Genomic DNA, 27419 nt, shown 5'->3' with positions numbered 1-27419 from the left:
CCTCCCGCCTCGGCCTCCCAAAATGCTGGGATTACAGGCATGAGCTACCGCTCCCAGCCTTGCATTGTGGAATTTCTAAAGAAGAGGGAGAGAAGGGCAAGAGAGAATATTTGAAGAAATCATGGCTGAAAGCTTCCCAGATTTCATGAAAGACATGAATACAACCACAGTAGCATAACAAACTCCAAGTAAGATAAACTTAAAGAGACCTACACCAAAACACATTATAATCAAACTTTCAAAAGTCAAAGACAGAGAATCTTTAAATTGGTAAGAGAAAAGCAACTGGTCACATGCAAGAAATCTTTAATAAGATTATCAACAGATTTCTCATCAGAAACTTTGGAAGCAGGAAGGACAGGAAATCAAAAGCTGCCAACAACCAGGAGGGATGGCTCATACCTATAATCCCAACACTTTGGGTGGCTGAGACAGGCAGATCACTTGAGGTCAGGAACTCAAGACCAGCCTGGCCAACATGGCAAAACCCTGTCTCTATTAAAAATACAAAAATTAACCAGGCGTGGTGGTGGGTGACTGTAATCCCAGCTACTTGAGAGACCAAGGTGGGAGAATCACTTGAACCTGGGAGGCGGAGGTTGCAGTAAGCCAAGATCTCGCCACTGCACTCCAGCCTGGGTGATAGAGTGAGACTCTGTATTAATAAACAAACAAACAAAAGCTGCCCGTGAAGGGGAAAAGGATCAATAAATGGGCATTCCAAAAAGTCAAAAGTCACACAAATATCAAGCCAAAATAAACTGGTTTCCTGACTGGAAATTGAACCCAGGCTATGGCAGCAAAACACAGAACTTTAGGCACTGAACTGCAAGGTAGAGCAGACTTTATTGTGCATCCTGGAAGGGATCCAGAGCAGGCAGTTTGAGCTTATGAAGAATTTTAACTTTGTTTTGGGTCAAATTTTGCTCTTTAATTTAGTCAAGAGAATTTTTTTCCCTACACAACACACATAATATTGTCAAGAGAATTTTTAAGGGTAGCCATGACACTACTATGTGTGTTTGTTTTAATTTGATCTTCCTATGAACTGTTAAAATAAGAGATCTCTAAAATCTTTTTTTTTTAATTCAGGTGTCTAATTTAAGGGATCCATCTTCAGGCCATTGGCAATTAGAATTTCCAATGGTGTAATTATTGCAATAGCAATTCAACCAAATAGCCCCTTTCTGGAAAACCCAGGATGTCATTTTCCAGGTTAACCTTCTGGGAAGGGCAAAGAAGAGGCAATCCCAAAGATTCCCCTACAAGAAAAAAGTTCAATGCAAGGAGTAGACCACAGATGGGTAAGGATGATGTTTGCCTCCAGCAACTCACAAATTTATGGGGACTTCCAGTCACAGACCTGTGAATCCATGATACCAGGTAGGCCCTCTTGGGATTGAGCTTTCCTAGAACTAACCAGGCAACAAGAATTGAGATGACAAAAGCCTCAAATGGATGGGACTTCTTAAGACAAACCCCAAGAGCTTGACATGGTCAGAACAAAAAGTGTGCTGGGGTTCCCAGCCATTTTCAGAGGCCACCTAGTATGATCTGAAAGTTACCGCCTCTTTCCAGATAGTGGAAACCAAGAGAAAGCGCTCCCACTTGGTCACAAGTCAAGCTCTCAAGGACATAAAATAAGATGAGAAGGAACCTCAACCAGTACCCCCTTTTATGACAGAATAACACATAGAGACAAAGACAAAGGAACAGACAATTTCTGGGAAGAAAGGGATTAAACAGTAGGAATTGGTACCACAAAGTACCAAAAAGCACACCAGAGTCACTACACCCAAGACTAGTCACACAAATCCTTTTCTCCAATTAAGCAAGATTTTGGAGAGGGAAAAGAAACAAACAGTGATTTTTACCATCCACTTGATGAGATTCCTCACAGAGAAGGAGGCCAGGAGCCTGGCTGGTAAAAAAAATTCTTACCCTTATGACAGCTGATCAGATCCTGGGTTCTTCACTGCAGCTTCCAGAAGAGCAGAGCTTTCCTATCCTGCTTACAGCTCCAAAACTGTAGGGGCCAATGGAAACCCTCCCTCTTAACTCTCTGAAGGTTCACTCAAAAATCAAGTCACAAAAGGCAGATTAATTGGAGAAAAGGCATAAAATGTACTAACATGTGCATGGGGAGAGTCACAGAGTGATTACCCTCCCCTACCCACAATGGGATGCAGAAGCTTATATACCATCTTGAGGTAACAGAATGAATGAGGGCTCAAAGCATGGCCAAAACCAGGTGCAATCAGAGTCAGAGGTATATCCATTTATTGTGGACAAGATAAGTGATGGCAGGGAGAGAAAATGAGGCTCGGCTAGCAAAGGTGGTCTTAATATGTAAATGAAACCTTACAGGTAGCAGCTCTCAGAGAGAATAAACCCTAAAAGTTTCTTTCAGACCTTTACAGGTGTCAGACTCTCAGTTCATCTTTCCTAGATCTGGACAAGGAAAGACTTGGCTGTATCAATGCAGATTCCCTACAGATGCAAATCTCCCCAACAAAAGACAACTTTGCAGGGCTACTTCTGCAGCTGGCTTTCTGAACAGACATCTCAAAATATGTCAAAGAAATGTAGTTTGGGGTCAAATATTTTTAATTCCTTCACATCTACAGCCTGATGCACCTGCCGTTTCAATGCACCATTGTTGGTGGCAACTCCATTCTTCCCTACACTCAAGCCAAAAAACCAAGTTCTCCTTGAGGCTAGTCTTTTTCTCACAGCACATATTCAATTTGTCAGAAAACTTATGTTTCCTGTTTGGTTAATTACAGATTTTGATCTGCCCAATCTTTCTCTTTCTTGGTCTCTGAATTTTGGCAAAGGAGTCTCCTGATACAGGCAGGATCGATTCTACTGACGATTCTCAAAACCGTCAGACACTTAAGAGCCTTAATCTCGGGGTCGGGGTTTGGGCCGCCCTCGAACCTTTTCTTTGGGCCTACCCATCAAAATCAGCCTGGCCAGGCCTGTCTTCAAGGCCCAGGGGCAGGGCCAGGTCGTCCCGACGCTTCTTGAAGCTTCTCCCGCCGGGTCGGCAGCCACCCTCCCCTTCCCTCTGACCTGCAGAGAAGCTTCAGGGGGCATTTATTCAATTTGCTAGGAGCCCATGGGCGCAGGTGCACGGTGACTCTGTGGTTCCCACTGCACCCACCGCCCTCCTTGGTCCTCTCAGTGTCTGCAGCGGGCAGTAATGTTCTGGGTGAGCTTGGGCTCCGAAGACACCCAGTCAAGGAGGGACCGGTAGGGAAGGGCACTGGCCCCTTAGGTCCTTCGCACCCAGGGATCCGAAAAAGGTCTTGAAGAAACAGAAAGGGAGAGTTGGAAGTAGATCAAAGGGAAAGAAAGAAAATCCTAGATTTCCTATCTGAAGGCACCATGAAGAGAAACTCCGTCTCCTCTGGGCCGCGTCCTCACGTTGCTGGTGAACCGAGTTCCGTTCTCCATTGGAGACCAAATCAGTTGACTTTGGCTTGACTCCTAGTGAAGAAGCCCCGCTTTGTCCTCCCCTGTTTAGCTCTTGGTCCTGAAGCACTTGATTGTCTCTCCCGGGCTTTCGATGGATTTCAGGGGTGCAACTGAGAAATTTGTTTTTAGTACACCTACTTGAAGTAAGAATATTTTAAAGTATTTTTGCAAGGAAAAACGTTTCCTTTTGCAATGAAGACATTCAGATGTGAGGAAAATCACTAGGCTGGGGAAAGCAAATGCTGTTGAGAATGTCTCACAAACACAAATTCCACATCAGCAGGTAGGTTTGACCCTCAGGTTGGGCACATTTTAAGTGCACTGTTGGAACTTAAGATGAATCTAGGACATTCATGATTAATATTTTTAGTGTTTCAGTACAATTTAATATTTTAAATTTAAATACACATTCTGAAAATTGTATAACCAGCACAAGAAACCGGCTTTACGCCCTATTTACAAACATAGGAAAGAAAGATGATATTTTAAATGACAATGCTTCATAAATGGCAACATTTTTAAAGTACCTAGAGAAAAAAAGTTAACCTAGAATTCTATGCAAAAATAAAATTTCAAAACTGTGAGTGAAATAAGGACATTGAAAAACATACGGAAGCTAAAACAATTCACCAACCCACGCTACAAGAAATCTTGAGTCCTCCAGGCAGAAGCGAAAGGATACCAGATAAAAATGTGGTCCTACACAAAGAAACGAATATTGGAAATGGCATTTCGAAAGCATGTACTACACGTTTTCTTATACTTTAAATCTTTCAAAAAATATTTGACGTAATAAATAAAAGTAATAATAATGAATCACAAAGGTTATAGTGCATAAAGTAAAAATACATAACATTAGGATAAAGGCCAGAAAGGGAGGCATAATGACACTAGAAAGCAGACTATGATAAATTAAAGATGTATCCCGGAAACCCTAAAGCAGCCTCTGAAATAAGAAAACGGTTATAGCTAATAAAGCAACAAAGGAAAGAAAACGGAATGAAATAAAAGCTATGTAAACACTATGCTGGAACAACTACTCTCCAGGCCTCCACCCTACAGAAATACACCAGTGGCCAATGAGAGTGTACAAGAATGATGACTGCAGCATTACTTGTAATCATAAAATAATAAAACCAACGTAATTTTAAAGATATAGGAAAAGGGTTTTATTTATTTAACAGACAGACAATTGAACAAGCAAACAATGGGAGCAAGTCCTTTGCCAAAAGGAACACAGAGGGTCATGATGATGCTACTCCTCCAAGGATTTCAGAGTTCCCAGACGCCTAGTTTTCTGTCTAGTTCTTCTGGAAGATGTTATTCTTGGGGAGCAATAGGTCCTCGAGTTTGGGGCTCTTTCAGGTTCTCTCTCCATTTCCCCATTCTACTACAATAAACAAACAAACAAAAACAATTCTCACTTCCAGAAGATCCCGCCTGTGCCCCTTCATGAGCCTTTCAGGAGGTCTGGATGTCTGGTCCACCGCTCCCCGGCTTCTTTCCCAGCTTTTGCTTTTTCCTTTCCCAGCTCTTGACCTACCACCCCACGGCCGGACCACCGCCCAGCTGAGCCCCCGCGGCTCCACCGCGCAGAAGGTGCCCCAGAGGCCCTGCCAGTTGCCCTCCCTGCCGGGTGCCGAGAAATCAACGCTTTGTAAAAAGAACTTCCCCGTGGAAAAAATCTCTTGATTTCCACTCTCAGGGCTCTTCAAAGGACTAAAAGCTAAAGGCGACGATGAATTCATTCCACAAGTCCTAGTCATGCGCCCTGGTGAGTACCAGACCCTGCTCCCCCCGAGGGGACCCACGAGCGACCCTCACCACCATCCCTGCCCTGGTGGAGCCCCCGTGCGGAACACAGGATCCGAAGATGGCAGCAGAAGCTCCTCAGCGGCCCCGAAAGCGACTGGGCAGGGTGGGCACAGGCTCCTTCAATGGGTGAAGGCGGCGCAAAGAACGGGAAGAACCATCCCGGGAGCCCACAGGGCGTTCAGCTTCCCTTGGGGCCCCAGGCAGCTCGGGCTGGGTCGCCCACCAGGGAGTTTCTGGAAGCTTCTGAAGCAGGCGAGGGGCAGGGCGAGCGAAGGCAATTCTGCTGTTCTTCTGGCTCCGGAATCTCCTAAAGCGCAGGCGTCCAACGTGACCGGCGCGACTCACCGCTCTAATCTCTCTGGTTTTCCAAGGCCTTGCTCGGTGGTCCTGCCCGGTGGGCCCTGAGAATAGACGGAACGGAGGACGTTCAGTGAATGCGCCCTTCCTATATGCCCAGTAGAGTTAGAAGCGCTTCTCTCTGTGGCGCAATCGGTTAGCGCGTTCGGCTGTTAACGGAAAGGTTGGTGGTTCGAGCCCACCCAGGGACGCTTATTGGACGTTTTGAAGCATTCACGCAATGTCAACCACTGGATAAATGGGGAAGATTTTATCTTCCCGAAGTCTCAAGCCCCTAATTTATGAGCCACTAATTTATGACTGATCCCTGTCAAGGGCCGCCCACCTCCCCGACCAGATTCTTAACCGGCTATCTCCTGAAATGCCGGGTTTACACCTGTGTCACTAAGGAATCCTGAAACAGAGACCTAGGAACCCACTTCTGATGTGATAAAATTCTAATTCAGTCCGTTATACGCTTAAACGAGTATTTACGTGTCTCCATTTTTTCATATGTTAGTAATAGGAGTCCAGTATTACCTCCAGGATGTGCCTGGGTTTCCCGATTGCTCTATCAATAATGTCACCAGTGGAATCATTCATCATGAAAGTGATTCTCTCCATCATTTTTGAAAATAGTATTTTTCCTCAGTTTATGCATGATTTATTTAACCCTTTTCAAAATGTTTTTGTTAGCCAGGCATGGTGGCATGCACCTGTAATCCCAGCTACTCCGGAGGCTGAGGCAGGAGAATCGTTTGAACTTGGGAGGTGGAGGCTGCAGTGAGCTGAGATCACACCGCTGCACTCCAGCCTGAGCATCAGAGCGAGACTTCATCTCAAAAAAAAAAAATGTTTTTGAGATGACGTTAGTTTCATAGTTTTAGGATTACAAAGAATGCTGCAGTCACCAGTCCTGTACAGATATCTTTGGTCATTGTGGAAACGTTTACCCTGCAGACATTTCTATGGTGTAGAGAGCTGGATGTGCCATTGCTACATTATAGTGCTTGTATAATGCTTCTAATCTGAGTCAATTCTGCAAACGTATCTTTCACGGGAGCAGTACCAAATAATATTCCAATATGAATGTTTATAAGAGGAAAAATGTGCAGATGTGCAGTTGAGCTGCGTGCCTCTCCATGGGGCTCATGTTCATAAAATGGTGGCGTTAGCAATCATCTGAGAGTGGAGTTTGTGGCCCTCTGACGTCAAAATCTGAGGCAATGGACATGAAAACCCTCACTGTACATCCTCTGTAGTCTGGCCAGAATCATTCCTAGGTCGGTGGTCTCTTATCAGGAGGGAATGCTGCTTGCTTGTTTTGTCAAAACCACAAAAGGGAGGGAAAGCATCAGGCTGTTGGTTGATAACAGCAGTGAAGCAAGTCTCTCTAAAGGCTTGGATTGTTAACCCTTAGGAAAAACAATCCTAATTCTTGCCAGATGGTGCCATGCACTTCCAGGCTCTTGGTGTCCCAAACAAAGAACTGTACATGACACACACAAAGCAGCAAAGCAAAGCAAAATTTATTAAGCACAGTAACAGTCTCAGAGTGGGGAGAGTGGACTGACCTCTGGGATGTGAGATCAGTATTAGTTTGGTGTACTTTGGGTCTTTTTATGTGTGTTTTTTTTTCTTCTCTTCACAGGGATGCCTAATCGTTAGCCAGTGTTTGCCTTTTGATTGATAGGTGGGTTGCTTAGTTATTTTGGCCCTTGTGTGCTTGCACATTGCCTCCATCCCATAATTTTAAGTACATGCATGATATGCAGTCCATATGCATGAGTTTTAATGAGCTGATTATCATATGGAGTCATGTTAAGGATACTTTTTTTCTCTAATGCACATGCCTATCTCTGAGGAACTGCCCCTTTACTGGTTTGGATCTGGCCAGCCATGGGGTCCTGGCTTGCTTTTCTTTTTTTTTTTTCTTTTTTTTTGAGACAGAGTCTCGCTCTGTTGCCCAGTCTGGAGTGTAGTGGTGCAATCTCGGCTCACTGCAAACTCCGCCTCCCGGGTTCAAGTGATGCTTCTGTCTCAGCCTCCCAAGTAGCTGGGAGTACAGGAGTGCACCACCACGCCCAGCTAATTTTTTGTATTTTTAGTAGAGATGGGGTTTTGCCATGTTGGCCAGGCTGGTCTCAAACTCCTGACCTCAGGTGATCTGCCTGCCTTGGCCTCCCAAAGTGCTGGGATTACAGGCATGAGCCACCGTGCCCAGCCTTGCTTGCTTTTTTAAATCTTACTTTTTGTTTTGGCTGCTCAACTTCTGCCTTATATCTTGCTTCTTGCTCTCCCACCCCATCACCTTGCTTCTTTCTCTGCTTTCACTCACTCTGCCTTTTATCCAACTTCCAATTCCCTCTGCTGTTCTCCTGCATCATAATGGCAGTTAGTGAGGGGAGGGTTTTGAGGTGGCATGTCCAACCTCCTAGCCTGCCACATCCAGAAACCGCTTTCGAGGTTTCTCTGTGGTCCTGTCAGCCAAGAGGGAGTCCATTCAGTTGGTTGTAGGGCCTAGGGCTTATTTTTATTTCTCAAACCTGACAAGATAAAGCTGGATTAATGCAGATTCTCTGCAGGTGTAAATTTCCCCTACAAATGACAGTTTTGCAGAGTTCCTTCTGTTTGCTGGCTCTCTGACAGCCATCTTAAAATATGCCAAAGAAATATATTCTGGGGTAAAATACTTTGATTTTCTTCATCTATCAACAGCTTCACCATGCTGACAGCCTCCAATCCAAGCATACCTGAAGCTTTTCTTTGTTTGTTTGTTTGTTTGTTTGAGACACAGTCTCGCTCTGTCACCCAGGCTAGAGTGCAGTGGCGTAATCTCGGCTCACTGCAAGATTCGCCTCCCAGGTTCACGCCATTCTCCTGCCTCAGCCTCCAGAGTAGCTGGGACTACAGGTGCCTGCCACCACACCTGGCTAATTGTTTGTAAATTTTTTAGTAGAGATGGGGTTTCACCATGTTAGTCAGGATGGTGTTGATCTCCTGACCTCGTGACCACCCACCTGGGCCTCCCGAAGTGCTGAGATTACATGTGTGAGCCACCGTGCCCGGCCCCTGAAGCCTTTCTTTTTAAAAAGCTTTCCCACCTTTATGACTGCCTTCAAGTCTCTGCCAAAACACAAATAACAGTGACTGACTCCCTGCTATAGCAAGCTCAGAATAAATAGCTTTTGCTTTTTTTCATTTGGTTGGTCTTTGTTTATTTGCAGAAGCTTCAATGTAGAGTTGACAAGGACTCCAGTCTTTGACCAAACCTTAGTAGTTTCCTCTGAGCCCTTTTCTCTGTTATTTCTTTCCCTGCCAAGTCCAGTTTTAGGAAAGAATACTGTTGAGTCTAGTTTAGCAAGAGTCCTCGCAACCACCTTTGATAGCTAATCAAGTTCCTCTTAGTAATTTTCCATCCACTGACTTTCTTATCTTGCCAATTGGCTATAATCTTCAACTCCTCCTGCTGTATTCGAGGTTGAGCCCAGTTCTCTGCTGGTCTCTCTTGCCTACTGTAGTACATACAATAACATCTGTCTCATGTTTTTAAGAAGTGTCCAGTGCAGCCCCTCAGAAACTACCTTTGCAAAATTAGGACAACAAGAGAAAGCTGACATGGCTGACTCCATCTTGGTTCTAGCCTCACAGGCTTGCTGTCTTTGCTCATTCCTGTGCAATTTCTCCCAAGCTATCTTTGGGAAAAATTGAGTTTATAGTTTAAATCAGGGCTCCCCAATCCCCAGGGCCATAAGACAGGTACTGGTCCATGGCCTGTTAGGAACCCAGCTGAACAGCAGGAGGTGAGCTGCAGGCTTTCGAGCATTACCGCCTGAGCTCTGCCTCTTGTCAGATCAGCATGAGCATTAGCTGCTTGTCGGAGCTCGGACCCTATTGGGAACTGCTCATGTGAGTGATCCAGATTGCGCACTCCTTATGAGACTGTAACTGATGCCTGATGACCTGAGGTGGAACAGTTTCATCTGGAAACCATCCACCACCCCCTTCCATGGAAAAATTGTCTTCCATGAAACCAGTCCCTGGTGACAAAAAGGTTGAGGACAGCCAAAAAGGCTGCTTTAAATGATAACCTTCCCCAAAACTAAATTACCCCTGTAAAATGAATGAAAGGCCACCAAGTTAGAAGGATGAAAGGGGCCTGATTTCTACTAAGATGTATGCCTCGTTAAATAATTACCAGCCATTATTCCAGAAGTCACAAGATTGGGAGCTTCCCCAATTACTGCTGTGAAGAACATCACTATTGTAGAACCTAAGATTGGCCTCTTGAGATGTCTTTTCAGGCTTTGGCATTTCTGACTGCTGGATGGCACCATCTGGCCCAAAAATCAACCAGTTCCTTAGCCCCCACCCAGAAGCTGACTCCATGCAGGAGGGCCATTTTCCATGCCCCTGTGATTTCATCCCCAACAATCAGCACCGCGCAAGCCCTAGCCCCCTCCCCAACAAACTATCTTTGAAAAACCCCTTACCTCCAAGCCTTCAGTGAGATTGGTTTGAGTAATAACTCTGTCTCCCACATGTCGTGGCTGGCCTGTGTCAATGAAACTCTTTCCTGCAGTGCCATGGTCTCCATGAATTGAGTTTTTGTGTACATTGGTCAGGAAGAACCCATCAGGCGGTTACATCTGCAGGATGGTGCCAGTCCTTTCCACAAAGGCTGGTCAGATACCCAGAAAACATTTCTCCACTACTACCTGGACAATGTGTCTCCCTGTCAATCTCCAGGGAATGGGGCCTGGATCAAGTATTTAGTATTCAGCAGTTACTACACTGTCACCTAATCCCTCATTTTCAATATTTTGCCATGCCTTCCAGTGGCCTAACTGGCCACCATGCCACAGAATCTTTACTTTATGGTCTCCAAGGAGAACTCTCCACTCGATGTTTTGTGATTTGAGCAATGGAATAGAATCTGATACTGGTGGGCTGGGGGAGGTCCCTGGACACTGGTGGGATCTCGACCCCAGCCGTGGTGTCCAGGCTGTTGACACCATCGTGAGAACAAAGTCAAAGATGAGTCAGCAAATAGTGAAAGAAGAGCTTTATTGCAAAGCAAAAAGTACACACTCAAGAAAGGGGAGCTTGGGCATACCTGAGAGAGAATAATGGGTTCTGGGGTTTCATCTTGATGGGTTTCTTTAACCAAGAATTGGAATATTCACGAAAATTCCTGGGTAAAGGTGGAGATTTCTTGGAACTGTGGTGCCATTTTTACATCAAACACTGGTCTCAGAACTGTCATGGCACTGGCGGGTGTGTGATTTAGTATGTTAATGAGCATATAATGAGGGCCTAGGTAAAACCTCCATCAAATCCAGTACCACGTTGGGTCCACTCAGTCTTAGCCAGCTTGGTCCACACCCTGGTTTTTCAGCGTCTTAACAGCCCACAGCCTCAAGTCATGTAAATCTGCTGCCTAGAATTTGTTATCCTGTGACCACCCTGTAGTATTCCTGTCTGAAATCTACTTGTAAATATTCAAATGGTCTTTGACTTGGGCATTCCAACTTTGCTTACTTCACAGTGTTTCCTGCGTAATATATAAGAAAAGATGATCCAGACATTTGTTAAACATCTCAAATAAGATGTAGCCCAGGTATTTGTGTCAAATTTGGATTATTTTGGTTTCGTCTTTGCAGAATATAAAAAACTAACATGAGGTAAGCACTAAGGTGTGGAGATGGCTGTGCAAGAGATGACAAAGTCCAGCACCACACTTGAGAGTGTCCAATCATCTCTTCTGGGGCAGCATAGTTTTCTACAATACGGATTTTTGAAAAAAAAAACATCAAAAAAAAACCTACAAGATTCATGAAACTGGACAACTGTCTTTATAACATTACCAGTGATAAAACCAGTAAGGAAGGCTGGTTTGCAGTCATCTGAGCAGCCTCTTTACTTTCATAAATATGGTTTCTCTCTGATATTAAACGGCTTCCAATTGCAAGCGGAATGCTGCATCACAAGGATAAGGATGTGAAGAGAACCGGTTTCTTTTGTAATCCGAAACATTCTAGTCTGCGAATTAAAAGCCATTATTTGAAGAAGGATGCCCCGGCTCCATCTGGCCACCGAAAGGTTGCTCCTTAACACAGGCTAAGGACCAGCTTCTTTAGGAGAGAACAGACGCAGGGGCGGGAGGGAAAAAGGGAGAGGCAGACGTCACTTCCCCTTGGCGGCTCTGGCAGCAGATTGGTCGGTTGAGTGGCAGAAAGGCAGACGGGGACTGGGCAAGGCACTGTCGGTGACATCACGGACAGGGCGACTTCTATGTAGATGAGGCAGCGCAGAGGCTGCTGCTTCGCCACTTGCTGCTTCGTCACGAAGGAGTTCCCGTGCCCTGGGAGCGGGTTCAGGACCGCTGATCGGAAGTGAGAATCCCAGCTGTGTGTCAGGGCTGGAAAGGGCTCGGGAGTGCGCGGGGCAAGTGACCGTGTGTGTAAAGAGTGAGGCGTATGAGGCTGTGTCGGGGCAGAGGCAGAGGATCTCATACTTACCTGGCAGGGGAGATACCATGATCACGAAGGTGGTTTTCCCAGGGCGAGGCTTATCCATTGCACTCCGGATGTGCTGACCCCTGCGATTTCCCCAAATGTGGGAAACTCGACTGCATAATTTGTGGTAGTGGGGGACTGCGTTCGCGCTTTCCCCTGACTTTCTGTGGTTTCAAAGATAGACTGTACGCCAAAGATGATATCCTTTTTTTGTATTGGTTTGTGTCTTGGTTGGCGTCTTAGGTGTTAATCCTGCAGTGGAGGGCTGGGGAATAGGAAGTAACATATCGCCTGCACGCCATAGGAGAAAAAGCGAGCATCCGCCGTATCGGCTTTGTAACACAAATTAGCTATCGTGAAGGCCGCTCAGCTCTTCCCTTTCTACCCTGGCTGCTTTTTGCAGGGATTGGTCCGTGGTCTCCAGTCTCTTGGGTTCTCACCCTGTGTGAAAATCTTCGTGTTTTTCCCTACCCCCCAGTCACTTCTTACACAGCCTCTGCTTCCAAGCGCAGCCCCCACAGGAGTTTGTAGGATTTCTGTGCTAGCGGGGAGTGTGTTCTCACCTCATAGAGCCAGGTAGAAACTACGCAGATGGGCGCTGTTCTCTGGGAAGAAAGCAGGGCCTTTGGGGCTCTCAGTGTCCCCGTTGGGTTGTAGACATAACACGCTTACTTTGCGTAGGGGAACGGCTCTGCCGGCCCCCAGGTGCCCTCGCGCATGTTCATGGAGGCCCGCAGGTCAGAACCGCAGTCTCACCTGTCTTGGCGGAAATGCCCTGCGATCCTCCCTGAGACAGAAGGCGGGAAGTTTTATGAGGAGCCGGTCCAGTTTCCCTACTATCTCCTGCCGTTTATATATCTAGTCTTTCTTCAGACTTTAAGCGACTGCTTCATGTTTGATGTCTCACTCCCACATCCTACATCCACTGCCAGGCAACTTTCTAGATAGCACCCTGACCCATCCTTCCCACCCCCAAGAAGCCCTTTCCTATTTCTGGGGCCAGTGTCCTCCCCAGTCCCTCTTTCTTCAGGCCCTCGCTTATCACCTTCATGGACAGAAAATACTTAGCTCTCTCTCAACCTGAGGTTTACACCTGACACGCGTCAGTGCCCTGGCAAATTCCTTAATACCCCTTCTCAAATAGCACTGAAAATCATCTCTTTCTAACTCCCAGAACTATCTAATTGGTTTTGTCCCTGCACTACATGAATACTAGTATTCCACTACAGAGGAAAACCCCAGGCCTAGAGATGGCGGTTCTGGACATTGTGCCAGCCTCTCCCAGGGTATGTTTTCTGACCTCACCTACTTTTGATCAACTGAGGTCAGGAGTTCAAGACCAGCCTGACCAACATGGCAAAACTCCGTCTCTACTAAAAATACATACACACGCACAATAATAATAATAATAATAATAATAATAGTTACTATTATTATTATTATTGCCAGGCGCAGTGGTGTGTGTCTGTAATCCCAACTACTCGGGAGGCTGAGGGAGGAGAATCACTTGAACCCGGGAGGTGGAGGTTACTGTGAGCCGAGATCACGCCATTGCACCGCAGCCTGGGCAACAGAGTAAGACTCTGTCTCAAAAAAAGAAAAAAAATTAGTGCATCTGAGACATATTATTGGAGACAGTAGAATCCTGCGTCCAACAGGCACTTGGTGCAGATCTGAACCCATTGAGCTATTGGCTCATGTTCCCTATGTTCTATTAAGTATCATGAGCAGAAATTGAGCTCTTTGGCTTTTACCCACTGAGTATGGCTATAGGACAGGTCTCTCTCTCTCTCTCTCTCTCTCTCTTTCTCTCTCATTCTTTGCATCATTATTTTTTGCCATCAGTGTGGGTTTTTGGTCTTGAGGTTATGAAGTGAATTTCTGGGGACAATCTCTGTTGGGTCGTGTTGACAAGGATCCAGTCCCTGTTTGGTGATACATGACAGCTAATCTGGTCTGTGAGTCTTCTTTATTGTCTATTTATTGTCCTGAGAATAATGGTATTTCCTGATATTTGAGACTGCAGCAATGATAAGTTGTTCAGATCTTGTCTTTCCAATGTTTGGTAAAAATTTTATAGGCCCAATTGTTGTCAATATCTGCAAGAGTGGCATCTCTGTTACAAGAGTGATCTTACTACTCAATGTTCCCCCTCCCACCCAACTTCGTTTCCTAGGGGCTCTTGGCTTTAACGAATTTACTGTATCTAAAAGACATCTTAGTACAGGAAGAAAACTAAATCTGTAGCATGTAAGGAGCAGTTTTCTTTGATTGGTATATTCAGGTTTCTAACCAGCTGAAAAATTCAAATACATGTCCTTTAAGGATTAAGTTTAAACCACACTACAAAAAGAGAAAAGATTTATATGATCACATATAAGCAATGGAATCAGCAATATGAGTACTTTTCACAACTCTACAAATCAAATTTAATAATCTCCAGAACATTAAGGAAGTTCAGCCCTTAATGGAAATGAATGAAAAGAAATTATTCACCCACTGTTACATGCCCTGGAAAGAGAATGCCGTGCCGGACTCAAAAGAGTATCACAATATTACTGAGATTTTCAGCAATGAAGGCCCTCCAAGGATCTAATGATGTTCATCTTTTCAGTTTATTTCCTTCACTGATAAACATTGTTAATAGATACCATTGCCTCTGTTTTCACTTTAAGAGATGTTACTTAGCACAATTCGTTTCTTTAGAATGCACCCTAGTTTGGTGGAAGGAATTTTCCTGCTTTTTAAATATAGGATATTTTCTCATGAAACAAATTGGCATACTCTTTCAGTGAAGTGAATAGACATATTAGATCTCTAAAATTGTAAAGGAGTCACTGCCCCAATTATCTTAGGAACAATAATAATCACTTATATAAAATTAAAATAAGAAAATTAAGCCAGGTATGGTGGCTCATAGCTACAGTCCCAGCACTTTAAGAGTTGGAGACCAGCCTGGGCAACATAGTGAAACCCCCGTCTCTACAAATTTTTAAGTATTAGCTAATTTTTCAACGTTGGCCGGGCATGATAATGCATGACTGTAATCTCAGGCTGCAGTGAACTATGATTGTGCCACTGCCCTCCAGCCTGAGTGACAGAATGAGACTCCCAACTCAAAAAAAAAAAAAAAACGAAAGAAAATTAAGAATTTGTTGAAAATTGTTTTACTACAATGCTAGGCTGCATGTCTTGCACCTGTACTCCCAGCAACTCAACAGGCTGAGGCGGAAGGATTGCTTTAGGCCAGCGGTTGGAGACCAGCCTGGGGAACAGGGCAAGACCTCATCTCTAAAAAAATACAAGGCAAGCTGAGCCAGGAGGATTGCCTGAGCCCAGAAGTTCCAAGTTGGTCAGCTATGATTGCCCCACTGCACTCTAGCCTGGATAACAGAGCAAGACCCTGTGCCTTATTTTTTAATTTATGTTATTTTTTTACTACTTATGCTTATTTATCTATTTATTTATTTTTGAGACAGAGTCTTGCTCTGTAGCCCAGGCTAGAGTGCAGTGGTGCCATCTCAGCTCACTGCAAGCTCTGCCTCCCACGTTGAAGCTATTTCCCTGCCTCAGCCTCCAGAGTAGCTGGGATTACAGGCGCACGCCACCACACCCAGCTAATTTTTATATTTTTAGTAGAGTCAGGGTTTCATCATGTTTGCCAGGCTAGTCTCTAACCCTGACCTCAAGTGATGCAGCTGTCTCGGCCTCCCAAAGTGCTGGGATTACAGGTGTGAGCCACCTCGCCCAGGCTGCTTATGCTTGAAATGTGAGGTTTCATTAGGGAAAAATTTTCTTGTTGAATTTCTAACACGAAAAAATAATAGATTTAACTGTAGATTAAATTAATGGTCCTGGTAGTTTGGTACAATAAAATAAATGAAGTTGATAGCAGAGAGGAATCCTTGATGCTTTTGAACAATTTAAATAATGTAATATTTATTATATAAAGACCTGAAAAAGTTCATTTCATTATTATTTTATTTATTTATTTATTTATTTATTTTGAGATGTAGTCTCACTCTGTCGCCTAAGCTAGAGTGCAGTGGTGCAATCTCAGCTCACTGCAACCTCTGCTTCCCGGGTTCAAGCAATTCTCCTGTCTCAGCCTCCTGAGTAGCTGGGATTACAGGCGCACACCACCACACCTGGCTAATTTTTGTATTTTTAGTAGACACGGGGTTTCACCATGTTTGTCAGGCTGGTCTTGAACTCCTGACCTCATGATCCTCCTGCTATGGCTTCCCAAAGTGCTGGGGTTACAGGCATGAGCCACTGCACCTGGCCCATTACATTATTTTTTAAAAATCAGTGTGACTCTTTTGACAAATTAGAATGGTTTAATAATCTTGGTTAGGCTGGGCATGGTGGCTCATGCCTGTAGTCCCAGCACTTTGGGAGCCCGAGGTCAGGAGTTTGAGACCAGCCTGGCCAACATGGTGAAACCCTATCTCTACTAAAAATACAAAAATTAGCCGGGCATGGTGGGGGGCTCCTGTAATCCCAGCTTCTCAGAAGGCTGAGGCAGGAGAATTGCTTGAACTCAGGAGGCAGAGGTCGCAGTGAGCCAAGATCATGCCATTGCACTCCAGCCTGGGGGGGCAACAGAGTGAGACTCTGTCTCAAAAAACTAATAAATAAATAAAAATAAAGTATAAAAAATTAAAATTATGTGTTCAAATACATTAAATATATGGCAATGAAAAGGAGGCCTAGCATGACTGTCTGCATTTTGCTCCTAACCCTTCCTACCCTGTGGTGACATCTTCCAGGCTAACTGCTTTTTCTTATTTCTGCACATAGGCCAAGCTATCTATGGGAGGGATTTAGCTTACAGTTTAACTTTAAAGCACAGATGATAATAATCCCTTCCCCAAACTAACTCCTGAGAAGATAGAGAGGTTGTATACACAAGTAACAGTGTTATGCTGAAGATTTATAAGAGCAGTGTGACCTGACAAAGGATGAAGGATTTTCACCATCCCCTTGGGCTCCCACTGCAGCCCATGTCTGTCATTGTCAGACCTCTTCACCTCAAGCGCCTCCTTCTTCCTCCCTTCCCTAACGTACAAGGAGCCTGAAAATCGTATTAATTTAAGATGGTTCTTTAGGATATTAGTTCACCATCTGTTCAGTTTGGTGGCTCTCTGGAATAAAGTCACCTTCCCTGCCCCTACACCTCAACCCTCGACTTACTGGCTGTCATGCAGCAAGCGGTGAGTGCAGTAAGCAGAGATCACACCACTGCACTCCAGTCTGGGTGACCCTGTCTCAACAAAAAAAAAAAAAAAAAGAGAGAGAGAGAGAGAAATTTGGTTTTCGAACCAGACAAATTAAATAGGAGACTGAATTCCAATGAGACCTAGAAATGTCTAAATTTCTAAAATTTCTAAAAGAACTGAGAAAATTGCCTCCATTGAGGAAGTAAGCTGAAGGAGGTAAACTGCCATGTTTTCTGATTTGAGAAATATTGAGGAGACTTTGTCTCTTTCACCTCCAACTGCTCCTTCTCCTCCTGCCCCTGCACCTGCATAGTCTTTCTTACCTGAGCCTTCCTGTCCTGCCTTGCCTCTTCTTCCATCACCATCACCTAAAGAAAGTCCTCAGGGATCTGGTCCCTTCCCTGAAACTTCTGTTCTGACAGCCCCTTTCAAGGTAAAACCCAAACCCACAGGAAGAGGGGAGCCTACCGTTGTGTATACCACTTCACCAAAACGTGAATTAAGAATATTATAAAGGACTTCCCTGATCTAAACTTAAATACATTTCACTCTTGTGTTTCTAAAGCAGGCTCCAAGATCCTGTAGGCTTTGGCAGAAAATTTGACTTAACTGTTGAAAGCTTTGAGCCCAAATATTCTGATCTTTATCAATTAATTCACATGCTGGTGAAGAAGGGAAGGCCACTAACTGGTTGCAAAAGGTAAATTGGAAGGATTTTCAAAAAGGGACTGAAGCAGAACATGAAAGGCTCACATTTTCACCAAATATCTCCAAGTTGCCATTCCCCAGGTCCTTCCTAAAAATATAGATTGGAGGATAATTCAGCATTGTACTAAAAAGCCACACAAATCTGTCTTTGCTTAACTAAAATGGTTTGAGAGCCAGGTGTAGTAGTTCATGCCTGTAATCCCAGCACTTTGGGAGGCTGAGGCGGGTGAATCACTTGAGATCAGGAGTTCGAGACCAGCCTGCCAACATGGTGAAACCCTGTCTCCACTAAAAATACAAAAATTAGCCAGGTGGCTACTCAGGAGGCTGAAGCAAAAGAATTGCTTGAACCCAGGAAGTGGAGGTTGCAGTGAGCTGAGATCCTGCCACTGCAATACAGCCTGGGAGACAGAGCGAGACTCTGTCTCACAAAGAAAAAAATAAAAAGAAAAAAGAAAAATAGAAAAAAACCCAGCAGGGTAGTAGAAATATAATGCACACAAGAATGATAATCATGAAGACAATCTGATTCTAGAAGAGTAAGGGAACCTATTCCATTAGAGAGCCAACTGAAAACATCAAATCCCAGTTCACACCCCAGGGTGTGGGGTCACGTGCCTGTAGTCCCAGCTACTCGGGAGGATTAGTAAGGAGGTTTGCTTGAATTCATGAGGTCAAGGCAGGAGTAAACCCTGATCATGCCACTGCACTCCAGCCTGGGTGACAGTGAGACCTTGTCTCAAAAACAAACAAACAAACAAACAAACAAACAAACAAAAACCCACAAAACCAGACAACAACAAATTGCCACCTCACTCTGAAATGACAATGGCAAACATCACTTTGCTATTGGCAAATTAAAAGAAAAACACTCCCTCTTGCTATCAACCTGGCCTCTTGCTCTAACATGTCTGACCCATGGTTTAAAATGCCCAAAAGCTGATGTACTCAAATTATAATACACTTACCTGTTCTGCACCAGCATTTATTTTTGTCTGGAGGAGATCACCATCCATGGTCCTGTAAATGTCTAACAGCATGGAATGATGAAGGGCAGTGTCTTTTAGGATATTGGTTATATCTATATATATGGCTCTGAAGAAACCCAACATTGGGTGAGTTCCCTCAAACTTTTCACTAGGCATGACCGCTGCTCTACTTTAGATAGAGATTCTGTGGGGCAAAACCTGAGAATTATCTGCCTGGCTATCAAGAAGATAGCTCCTTGCATTTTTGAGGGGAGAACACTTTTGCTTCAAGGGAGTGTTTCCTCCCAGGATTAGAAATCTTTCTGTAACCTCAGGAAACATTGCTGATGAAAACCAGGCATGGTGTGCTGCACAAGTTGTAGTAATAAGGCAGAAGTTAAAAGGAAAAGACAAGCTTTCCTGTACTTGGCTGACTCCAAGACCTGCCATACATAGAGCCCTAGCAGATCCTCGGTAACACGATCTGAAAAGTCAGAGCCCCGAAGTATGAGTTCCGGAGACTCTCTCAACACAGTCAGCCCCTAGCAAAGATAAGAGGAAAAAACAACAAATGCCTTTACTACCTTCTCTTTCCCCCTTTCCATTTCGAATTATTCAAGTTTTGTTAAGTTCCTGATTTCCCTTCAGTGCAGCTGCAAGGTCACCAGCCATACTTGCATTGCAAGACCTGTGACAGTTTGATTAGCTGCCTTTGTTCTGCTTCTATAAGCCCTCTTGCCTGCCCCCGAGTTTCATGCCATCAACTTCCCGCCACGCCATTCAAACTAGCCAACCCCCTTTCAGAAGTGTCTATAAAGTCAAGCCCTGTCTTTGTTCGGGGCTCAGCCTTTGGATTTTAATCTGCTGGGCCTCAGTGCAGTCAATAAATCCTCCTGTTCCACCCATTGGTCTCTCTGTTCTCCTGATTCCCACAACAGTAGTAGGGGACTGCGTTCGCACTTTCCCCTGGTCTTTCATGGTATGAATAATGGACAGCATTTTTTTTTCGCCTATAGTCGCAGGCTCGGTCTCAGTGATTGTATACTGTGGTCAGCTGTTTTTGTTTTTGTGAGACCTTGTTTTCTTGTTTACTGTCCTGGGACAGATGTCTGTAGTCACTTGTTTCCTCGGGAGGCAAATTTCAGTGTCTGTGGGGGAGGTCTCCCATGTTAGCTGTGGTGGTACTTGGCAGGCAGAGCTCAGGGATCTAGGCTTCCGTGCTTTGTAGATTGCTCAATGGTCCCCAAGGCCTAGTGGCTTTTAACACCACTTGAAAACCTTAGTGTTTTTCCAGTGTCCCCAGAGTCACCTCTTACACAGCCTCTTTTTTTGTTTGTTTGACTTATTCTCTGAGAGACAGTCTCACTGTATCTGGTGGCATCTTGGTTGAATCGATCCTCCCACCTCAGCCTCTGGAGTAGCAGAGGCACGAGTCACCACAGCCGGCTAATTTCTGTTCTTGTTTTTGTTGTTGTGGTGGTTGTCTTGTTTTTTTAAGAGTTGAAGTGTCTCCATGTTGCCCAGGCGACGTGCTCCCGGCGACGGAGGCCGCCTGCCTGGGGGCGGGCTGGAGCCACGTCCCAGGGCTGGGGGCGCTGTGGGCGCTGTGGGTGCCGCACCCACCACTGCCCGGCACCGGAGGCCAAGAGAGCGTTCCCGACGGGCTCCGCGGATGCCCCGCCGCGTCCTGCTGCCCATCCTGCCCGGGTTGTCGCGGGCCGGGGGCACGACAAGAGGCCGGGGCCTGCCCGGATGCAGCGGCCTGCAGGGCGCAGCTGTCCCTCCACCAGCCGGGGTCCCCTCGCTCAGCCCATGAGACAAATAAATGAATAAATAAATAAATAAATAAATAAAAGATGGAGTCTTGCTCTGTCGCCCAGGGTGGAGTGCAGTGGTGCGATCTCGGCTCACTTCAACCTCTGCCTCCTAGGTTCAAGTGATTCTCCTGCCTCAGCCTCCTGAGTAACTGGGATTACAGGTGCATGCCACCACACACCGGCTAATAGGTGACCAGTGACTGGACTCACAGCTGCAAGGACATGGATCGGTGGGAAGCGGCATGGAGGCGCGAGGAGGAGGTGGGCATGGGGGTGCAGGGAGGCCAGCAATGTAAGAGGAAGATAATGCACAATTATGCTAGTGAGACTCTCTTTTCCAATAATGTTTGCACTTCTCAATACTACATTTAAAAAGGAAATAGTAGCACTTGAACAGTTAAGTAAGAAGATGAACAAAATTGAACAGAGGAAAAATAACTGTCTGAAGACATGTTGAAAATACATTTAAAGACAGTCTGTCTGAGATAGGAGCTGAGCTGGCCAATCCATCTTTTAAATAATTGAACATCATTCAGGTGTCAAGTATTTGACCTGGAGACTGGAAGGGGAGGAGAGAGTCCAAAAAAAAGTCAAAATATAAAGAAAAAAAATTAAAGAACTTGTCCCACAAATCAGGCAACCAAGGTCTAAACTTATACCCTCTGCCTGGGTAAATTGTTGTTGCTTCTTTCTGTGACTCTTAAAAGATGTATCATATACCTCATTTAATGACTTTGATTTATTCATGAAAACTCTATCCCCATGGGAAAAGCTGTTAAATGAAAAAAGATTTCTTTTAAGTAGAAAAATTATGAAAGGATTCCTTCCAACCCTCCATACCCAAAATATCTCAAATGAATTATATAGCTATCAATTATCTATATATATCAAAATATACCAATTAAAAATATCAGTTAAACCGTACATCAATTGAATTATGAAAGCAAGCTTATTTAAGTAGCAAAGAATAATGTGAAGGTTAGTAAGTATAGCTTATACTTAAAATACAATGAATTGAAAGCTCATGGCACTTCATAGAGTAGGAAGAAGAAACTTAATAGAAAGTGGTAGTTGGGAGAGAAGGACTGCAAGGGAGTTATTTGGAAAATGCATTTTTTATTTCTGCATCATTTTATTCACAAATTATTCTTAATCTTTTGTGAATTTGTGGATTTCTTGAACTCAAACCAGACTTAAAAATACAGTTATAGCACAGAAAAAAATCTTTAATGGCAAAATAAAAGCTAAGCAAGAGAGCCTTTGAAAACACATGAAAATAGCACACACATTAAAAAAAAGAAAGAATAAAGAGATGTACAAGCGACACCTCCTCAACCTTCTCACTTGGTGTACATACGCACAGTAAATTATTTTGGGCTCAGCCAAGCATGGGAGCAATTCAAATAGATTCATTTGATATTCTCTGATTAGAAACTCTTGTGGAGTAAGTTAGTGAGTGTATCTTTGCCTAAAACAGTCATGTCAAAATATAGCTTCCTATAGCATATTTATTTAGTATCATTTTGGTGAAAAAGTGGTTATACAGAATAGAAAAGAGTTGTCCAAAACTAAGTGGTTGACCTTTCCAGAGCCATTACCTGCAGAATTGTTATGTAAGTCTGTTCCATACTCATAAAGGAATACTCAGCTGACCCAACTGATATTCTCGTGTTTTTTCCTTCAAGGGCTAGTAGAAGTCTATATGTTGTGGTGGAAAACAACCTCAGCCCTATAGTCCAACATTTGCCTAACAAAACTTGTCCTGTGATTTACAAAACTAGAACCTCACTGGTAAGTCACATTCCTAGAGTCTCCCCCATCCCTAACCCCAGTCACGGAAAATAAATCAAATCATTGTCACTCTTTCTTAACAAAGAGCGTACATTTAAAACTTGAGTAAAATTACAGGTACCGTCTGGGGCCTTCAAGGGGGAACTTGAAGTCTCAATACCGCACTTGTCCAATCAGAGGATCCAAGATGAATATACTCAAGGACTTCATGCTTGGCATCCTCTGGAGACAGTACATAACCACCAGCTTGGTTTAACCGGAGATTCATTTGGGTTAGGAGAAATTATGTAGGCAATGTACTTAGTCAATGGAGGCCTTATGCCTGAAGACTTACAAGAATCTGAATTCGTATGTTACTTTTCCTTTAATGGAGTGGAATTCCAAATGAAAATAATCAAACAGCATGTGCATAAACATTAGATATCATACCCACATTTACAAAGCCTTTATAGATATGCAAGTGTTACTGCGTCTGTCCCTAGCTTCTGTACAGAATTTAATGGGTAGCTGTTACTATTTTATTGTTGTATAAAAATGAGGAAACTGATAAGTTGTCTAAAGGTGCACAATCAAAACACATCAAAGCCATTGTGAAATACAGGTCCCCGGATTTCAAAAACAGATCTTCTGCTTATAAATTCAGTCTTTTTCATACTGCCATAAACTCCAGAATGGGAAAACAAAGTTACTATCAGAAAAGCTGCTTTTAGCTGGGCGTGGTGGCTCATGCCTGTAATCGCAGCACATTGGGAGGCCAAGACAGGCGGATCACTTGAGGTGGGGAGTTCGAGACCAGCCTGGCCAACATGGTGATCTCCACTAAAAATACAAAAATTAGCTGGGCATGGTGGCAGACACCTGTAATTCCAGCTACTTGGGAGGCTGAGGCAGTAGAATCGCTTGAGCTGGGGAGGCCGAGATGGCTTAGTGATCCAAGATGGCGCCACTGCACTCCAGCCTGGGTGACAGAGTGAGACTCCATCTCAAAAGAAAAAAGAAAGCTTATTTTTCCCCTAATCACCATAATATTCACTATGAAGTGAACATTTTATGGAAAATTATTGAGCACAGTCTTTTCATGATCACTGTATGCTGTGTTTCCTGAGGGCACTAACTCAGAGTGTCCTGTTACTCCCTCATCAGTGTGTCACCTGGACAATTCACCGAGCTCGTTCTCTCTCTCTCTCTCTCTCTCTCTCTCTCTGTGTGTGTGTGTGTGTGTGTGTGTGTGTGTGTGTGTGTCTGTCTGTCTTTCTCTTTCATTCTTTTCCATTTGGCCCTGTTCTGTCCCAACATGAAGGCAATAATTTGTTACCTCATTAATGGATCTATCCTTTTACTTTCTTAACCACTTCCTTATGCTACCCATGAAACCTAGTTGGGGCTCTGTTGTGTCTGATTTCCCCTGGCTTATTCCTTACTTTTTCCTCCTTTTCCAGGCTCAGCAGGGAGCTGCTGGAGGTAGTAGAGCCTGAAGTCTTGCAGGACTCACTGGATAGATGTTATTCAACTCCTTCCAGTTGTCTTGAACAGCCTGACTCCTGCCAGCCCTATGGAAGTTCCTTTTATGCATTGGAGGAAAAACATGTTGGCTTTTCTCTTGACGTGGGAGGTGAGTACCTTTCTATGAAGGTGATAAGGATCCACTGAGTCTTCCATATAAAGATCATATTCCTGCTCCAAGTGGCCATTACTGAGCTGAGAGATGTCATTGCTGCAGTGAGGACCTATAGGCACATGTAGGTTGAATGAAACTCTAGTTCTAACTGGAAGCCCAGACATGGGATGGGTCAGTGAGCATGGCTCTCTTCCTAGTCTCAGGCCATGCCTGTGGCACTCTGATTCTACTCTCATGACATTGGACCTGGGCAGATGTGACAAATTCAGAGAACTATGATTTTGACTCAAGGGTTTGTAGATTTCCTTTTTCACTCTAATTTCAGTGTCTAAAGTCCTCACAACCATGAACAATCTGAGTATCTGATGAGACAGGGCTAAATATTGCAGTTTTTCTCCTAGAAATCATTTGAGGGTATTTGCTTTAAATTGATTGGAAAAATATGGCATAACTGTTTGCACAAACTTGGGACAAATGATATTGGGATAACGATCTACTAGAATAGGGACATTTTACCCACAGTTTCTGGGAGAAAAACCGAGGAATTTCTATCATGACCAGCCTTCAGGCCTCCTGAAATATATCTCTCACAGTCTCCTATTCTTATGCTGAGGAGCCTGAGGTCCCTGTGTGAGGATTAGACAGTGGATTGTTATGTGTGTAGGGGAATCAGCTTAATGTGTCTGTCCATGTCTGAATTTATTGCAGAAATTGAAAAGAAGGGGAAGGGGAAGAAAAGAAGGGGAAGAAGATCAAAACCCACCATGCCCCAGGTAACTTTCAGCAATTGCGGATGCTTAATTCTGTGTTAACACCTGGAGGCAAGAGATTCAGGGAAACCAGAGTGTGTTTGATTTCATGTTTTCAACGAAGGCTGAATGACTCCTACTGTCATTGCTGTTGGTTTTCATTGCAGTAGATGTTTAGGTTTCCATTTCTTCCTCCCCTTATCATTTACTAACGTACCATAGGATGACCATACCTCAAAAGCTGTACTCTCATGGCCACTGCATCGAATTTTGAGCATATTTTATGGAAAACTATTGCGCTCACTCTTTTCATGATCACAGTTTGCTGTGTGTCATGAGGGCACTAACTCAGAGTGTCCTTTTACTCCCTTACTAGTACGTCACCTGGCCAATTCACTAGCTCACTTTCTCTCTGTCTCTGTCTCTGTCTCTGTCTCTCTGTCTTTCTCTTTCATTGTTTTCTACCTGGCCCTGTTCTATCCCAACATAAAGGCAATAATTTTTTTTTTTTTTTTTTACCTCATTAATGGATCTATCCTTTTTCTTTTCTAACCACTTCCTTATGTTACTTCTGCAATCTAGTGGGGCTCTGTGGTGTCTGATTTTCCCTGGCTGCTTCTTTAGTTTTGTCTCCTTTTCCAGGCTCAGCGGTGTGCTGATGGAAGTGGAAGAGCCTGAAGTCTTACAGGACTCACTGGATAGATGTTATTCGACTCCGTCAATGTACTTTGAACTACCTGACTCATTCCAGCACTACAGAAGTGTGTTTTACTCATTTGAGGAACAGCACATCAGCTTTGCCCTTGACGTGGACAATCGGTTTTTTACTTTGATGGTGACAAGTCTCCACCTGGTCTTCCAGATGGGAGTCATAGTCCCACAATAAGCAGCCCTTACTAAGCCGAGAGATGTCATTCCTGCAGGCAGGACCTATAGGCACGTGAAGATTTGAATGAAACTATAGTTCCATTTGGAAGCCCAGACATAGGATGGGTCAGTGGGCATGGCTCTATTCCTATTCTCAGACCATGCCAGTGGCAACCTGTGCTCAGTCTGAAGACAATGGACCCAAGTTAGGTGTGACACGTTCACATAACTGTGCAGCACATGCCGGGAGTGATCAGTCAGACATTTTAATTTGAACCACGTATCTCTGGGTAGCTACAAAGTTCCTCAGGGATTTCATTTTGCAGGCATGTCTCTGAGCTTCTATACCTGCTCAAGATCAGTGTCATCTTTGTGTTTAGCTCATCCAAAGGTGTTACCCTGGTTTCAATGAACCTAACCTCATTCTTTGTATCTTCAGTGTTGAATTGTTTTAGCTGATCCATCTGTAACACAGGAGGGATCCTTGGCTGAGGATTGTATTTCAGAACCACCAACTGCTCTTGACAATTGTTAACCCGCTAGGCTCCTTTGGTTAGAGAAGCCACAGTCCTTCAGCCTCCAATTGGTGTCAGTACTTAGGAAGACCACAGCTAGATGGACAAACAGCATTGGGAGGCCTTAGCCCTGCTCCTCTCGATTCCATCCTGTAGAGAACAGGAGTCAGGAGCCGCTGGCAGGAGACAGCATGTCACCCAGGACTCTGCCGGTGCAGAATATGAACAATGCCATGTTCTTGCAGAAAACGCTTAGCCTGAGTTTCATAGGAGGTAATCACCAGACAACTGCAGAATGTAGAACACGGAGCAGGACAACTGACCTGTCTCCTTCACATAGTCCACGTCACCACGAATCACACAACAAAAAGGAGAAGAGATATTTTGGGCTCAAAAAAAGTAAAAAGATAATGTAGCTGCATTTCTTTAGTTATTTTGAACCCCAAATATTTCCTCATCTTTTTGTTGTTGTCATTGATGGTGGTGACATGGACTTGTTTATAGAGGACAGGTCAGCTGTCTGGCTCAATGATCTACATTCTGAAGTTGTCTGAAAATGTCTTCATGATTAAATTCAGCCTAAACGTTTTGCCGGGAACACGGCAGAGACAATGCTGTGAGTTTCCAACCTCAGCCCATCTGCGGGCAGAGAAGGTCTAGTTCGTCCATCACCATTATGATATCAGGACTGGTTACTTGGTTATGGAGGGGTCTAGGAGACCTGTCCCTTTTAGAGACACCTTACTTATAATGAAGTATTTGGGAGGGCGGTTTTCAAAAGTAGAAATGTCCTGTATTCCGATGATCATCCTGTAAACATTTTATCATTTATTAATCATCCCTGCCTGTGTCTATTATTATATTCATATCTCTACGCTGGAAACTTTCTGCCTCAATGTTTGCTGTGCCTTTGTTTTTGCTAGTGTGTGTTGTTGAAAAAAAAACATTCTCTGCCTGAGTTTTAATTTTTCTCCAAAGTTATTTTAATCTATACAATTAAAAGCTTTTGCCTATC

The 27419-nt window shown here is 44.2% G+C and overlaps 2 protein-coding genes and 2 non-coding genes across 4 annotated transcripts; all 4 read left to right on the top strand.

Moving 5' to 3' along the window:
* Positions 1-1310: 1310 nt before the first annotated feature.
* Positions 1311-5762, top strand: LOC129138134 (uncharacterized). The gene is made up of 4 exons (XM_063808954.1): positions 1311-1383; positions 3116-3214; positions 5012-5116; positions 5186-5762. The coding sequence occupies exons 1-4, from the start codon at positions 1311-1313 to the stop codon at positions 5698-5700; spliced, it is 792 nt and encodes a 263-aa protein (XP_063665024.1). The 3' UTR covers positions 5701-5762.
* Positions 5763-5769: 7 nt separating this feature from the next.
* Positions 5770-5843, top strand: TRNAN-GUU (transfer RNA asparagine (anticodon GUU)). Its single transcript has one exon. It is a non-coding gene; the product is annotated as a tRNA-Asn (tRNA).
* Positions 5844-9807: 3964 nt separating this feature from the next.
* Positions 9808-27419, top strand: LOC112207546 (neuroblastoma breakpoint family member 15-like). Its single transcript, XM_024353550.3, has 4 exons — positions 9808-12026; positions 24095-24267; positions 24982-25046; positions 25665-27419. Exons 1-4 carry the CDS (start codon positions 11932-11934, stop codon positions 25698-25700), a joined length of 369 nt encoding a protein of 122 aa, XP_024209318.2. The 5' UTR covers positions 9808-11931; the 3' UTR covers positions 25701-27419.
* Positions 12145-12308, top strand: LOC112207454 (U1 spliceosomal RNA). The gene has a single exon (XR_002941893.1). It is a non-coding gene; the product is annotated as a U1 spliceosomal RNA (small nuclear RNA).

This window comes from Pan troglodytes, chromosome 1 (assembly GCF_028858775.2).
Source record: "Pan troglodytes isolate AG18354 chromosome 1, NHGRI_mPanTro3-v2.0_pri, whole genome shotgun sequence".
NCBI lineage: Eukaryota > Metazoa > Chordata > Mammalia > Primates > Hominidae > Pan > Pan troglodytes.
This window is presented reverse-complemented; position numbering and strand designations above follow the sequence as displayed.

Excerpts from the sequence above, each read along its gene's own strand:
- LOC129138134 (XM_063808954.1), top strand. The coding sequence starts at position 1,311 with ATGATGTTTGCCTCCAGCAACTCACAAATTTATGGGGACTTCCAGTCA. Across the intron at positions 1,384-3,115 it reads CTGTGAATCCATGATACCAG|GAGCCCATGGGCGCAGGTGC; the intron begins GTAGGCCCTCTT and ends TCAATTTGCTAG. Across the intron at positions 5,117-5,185 it reads CCAGTTGCCCTCCCTGCCGG|GGCTCTTCAAAGGACTAAAA; the intron begins GTGCCGAGAAAT and ends TTCCACTCTCAG.
- LOC112207546 (XM_024353550.3), top strand. The coding sequence starts at position 11,932 with ATGAGGCAGCGCAGAGGCTGCTGCTTCGCCACTTGCTGCTTCGTCACG. Across the intron at positions 24,268-24,981 it reads CTTTTCTCTTGACGTGGGAG|AAATTGAAAAGAAGGGGAAG; the intron begins GTGAGTACCTTT and ends AATTTATTGCAG. Across the intron at positions 25,047-25,664 it reads CAAAACCCACCATGCCCCAG|GCTCAGCGGTGTGCTGATGG; the intron begins GTAACTTTCAGC and ends CTCCTTTTCCAG.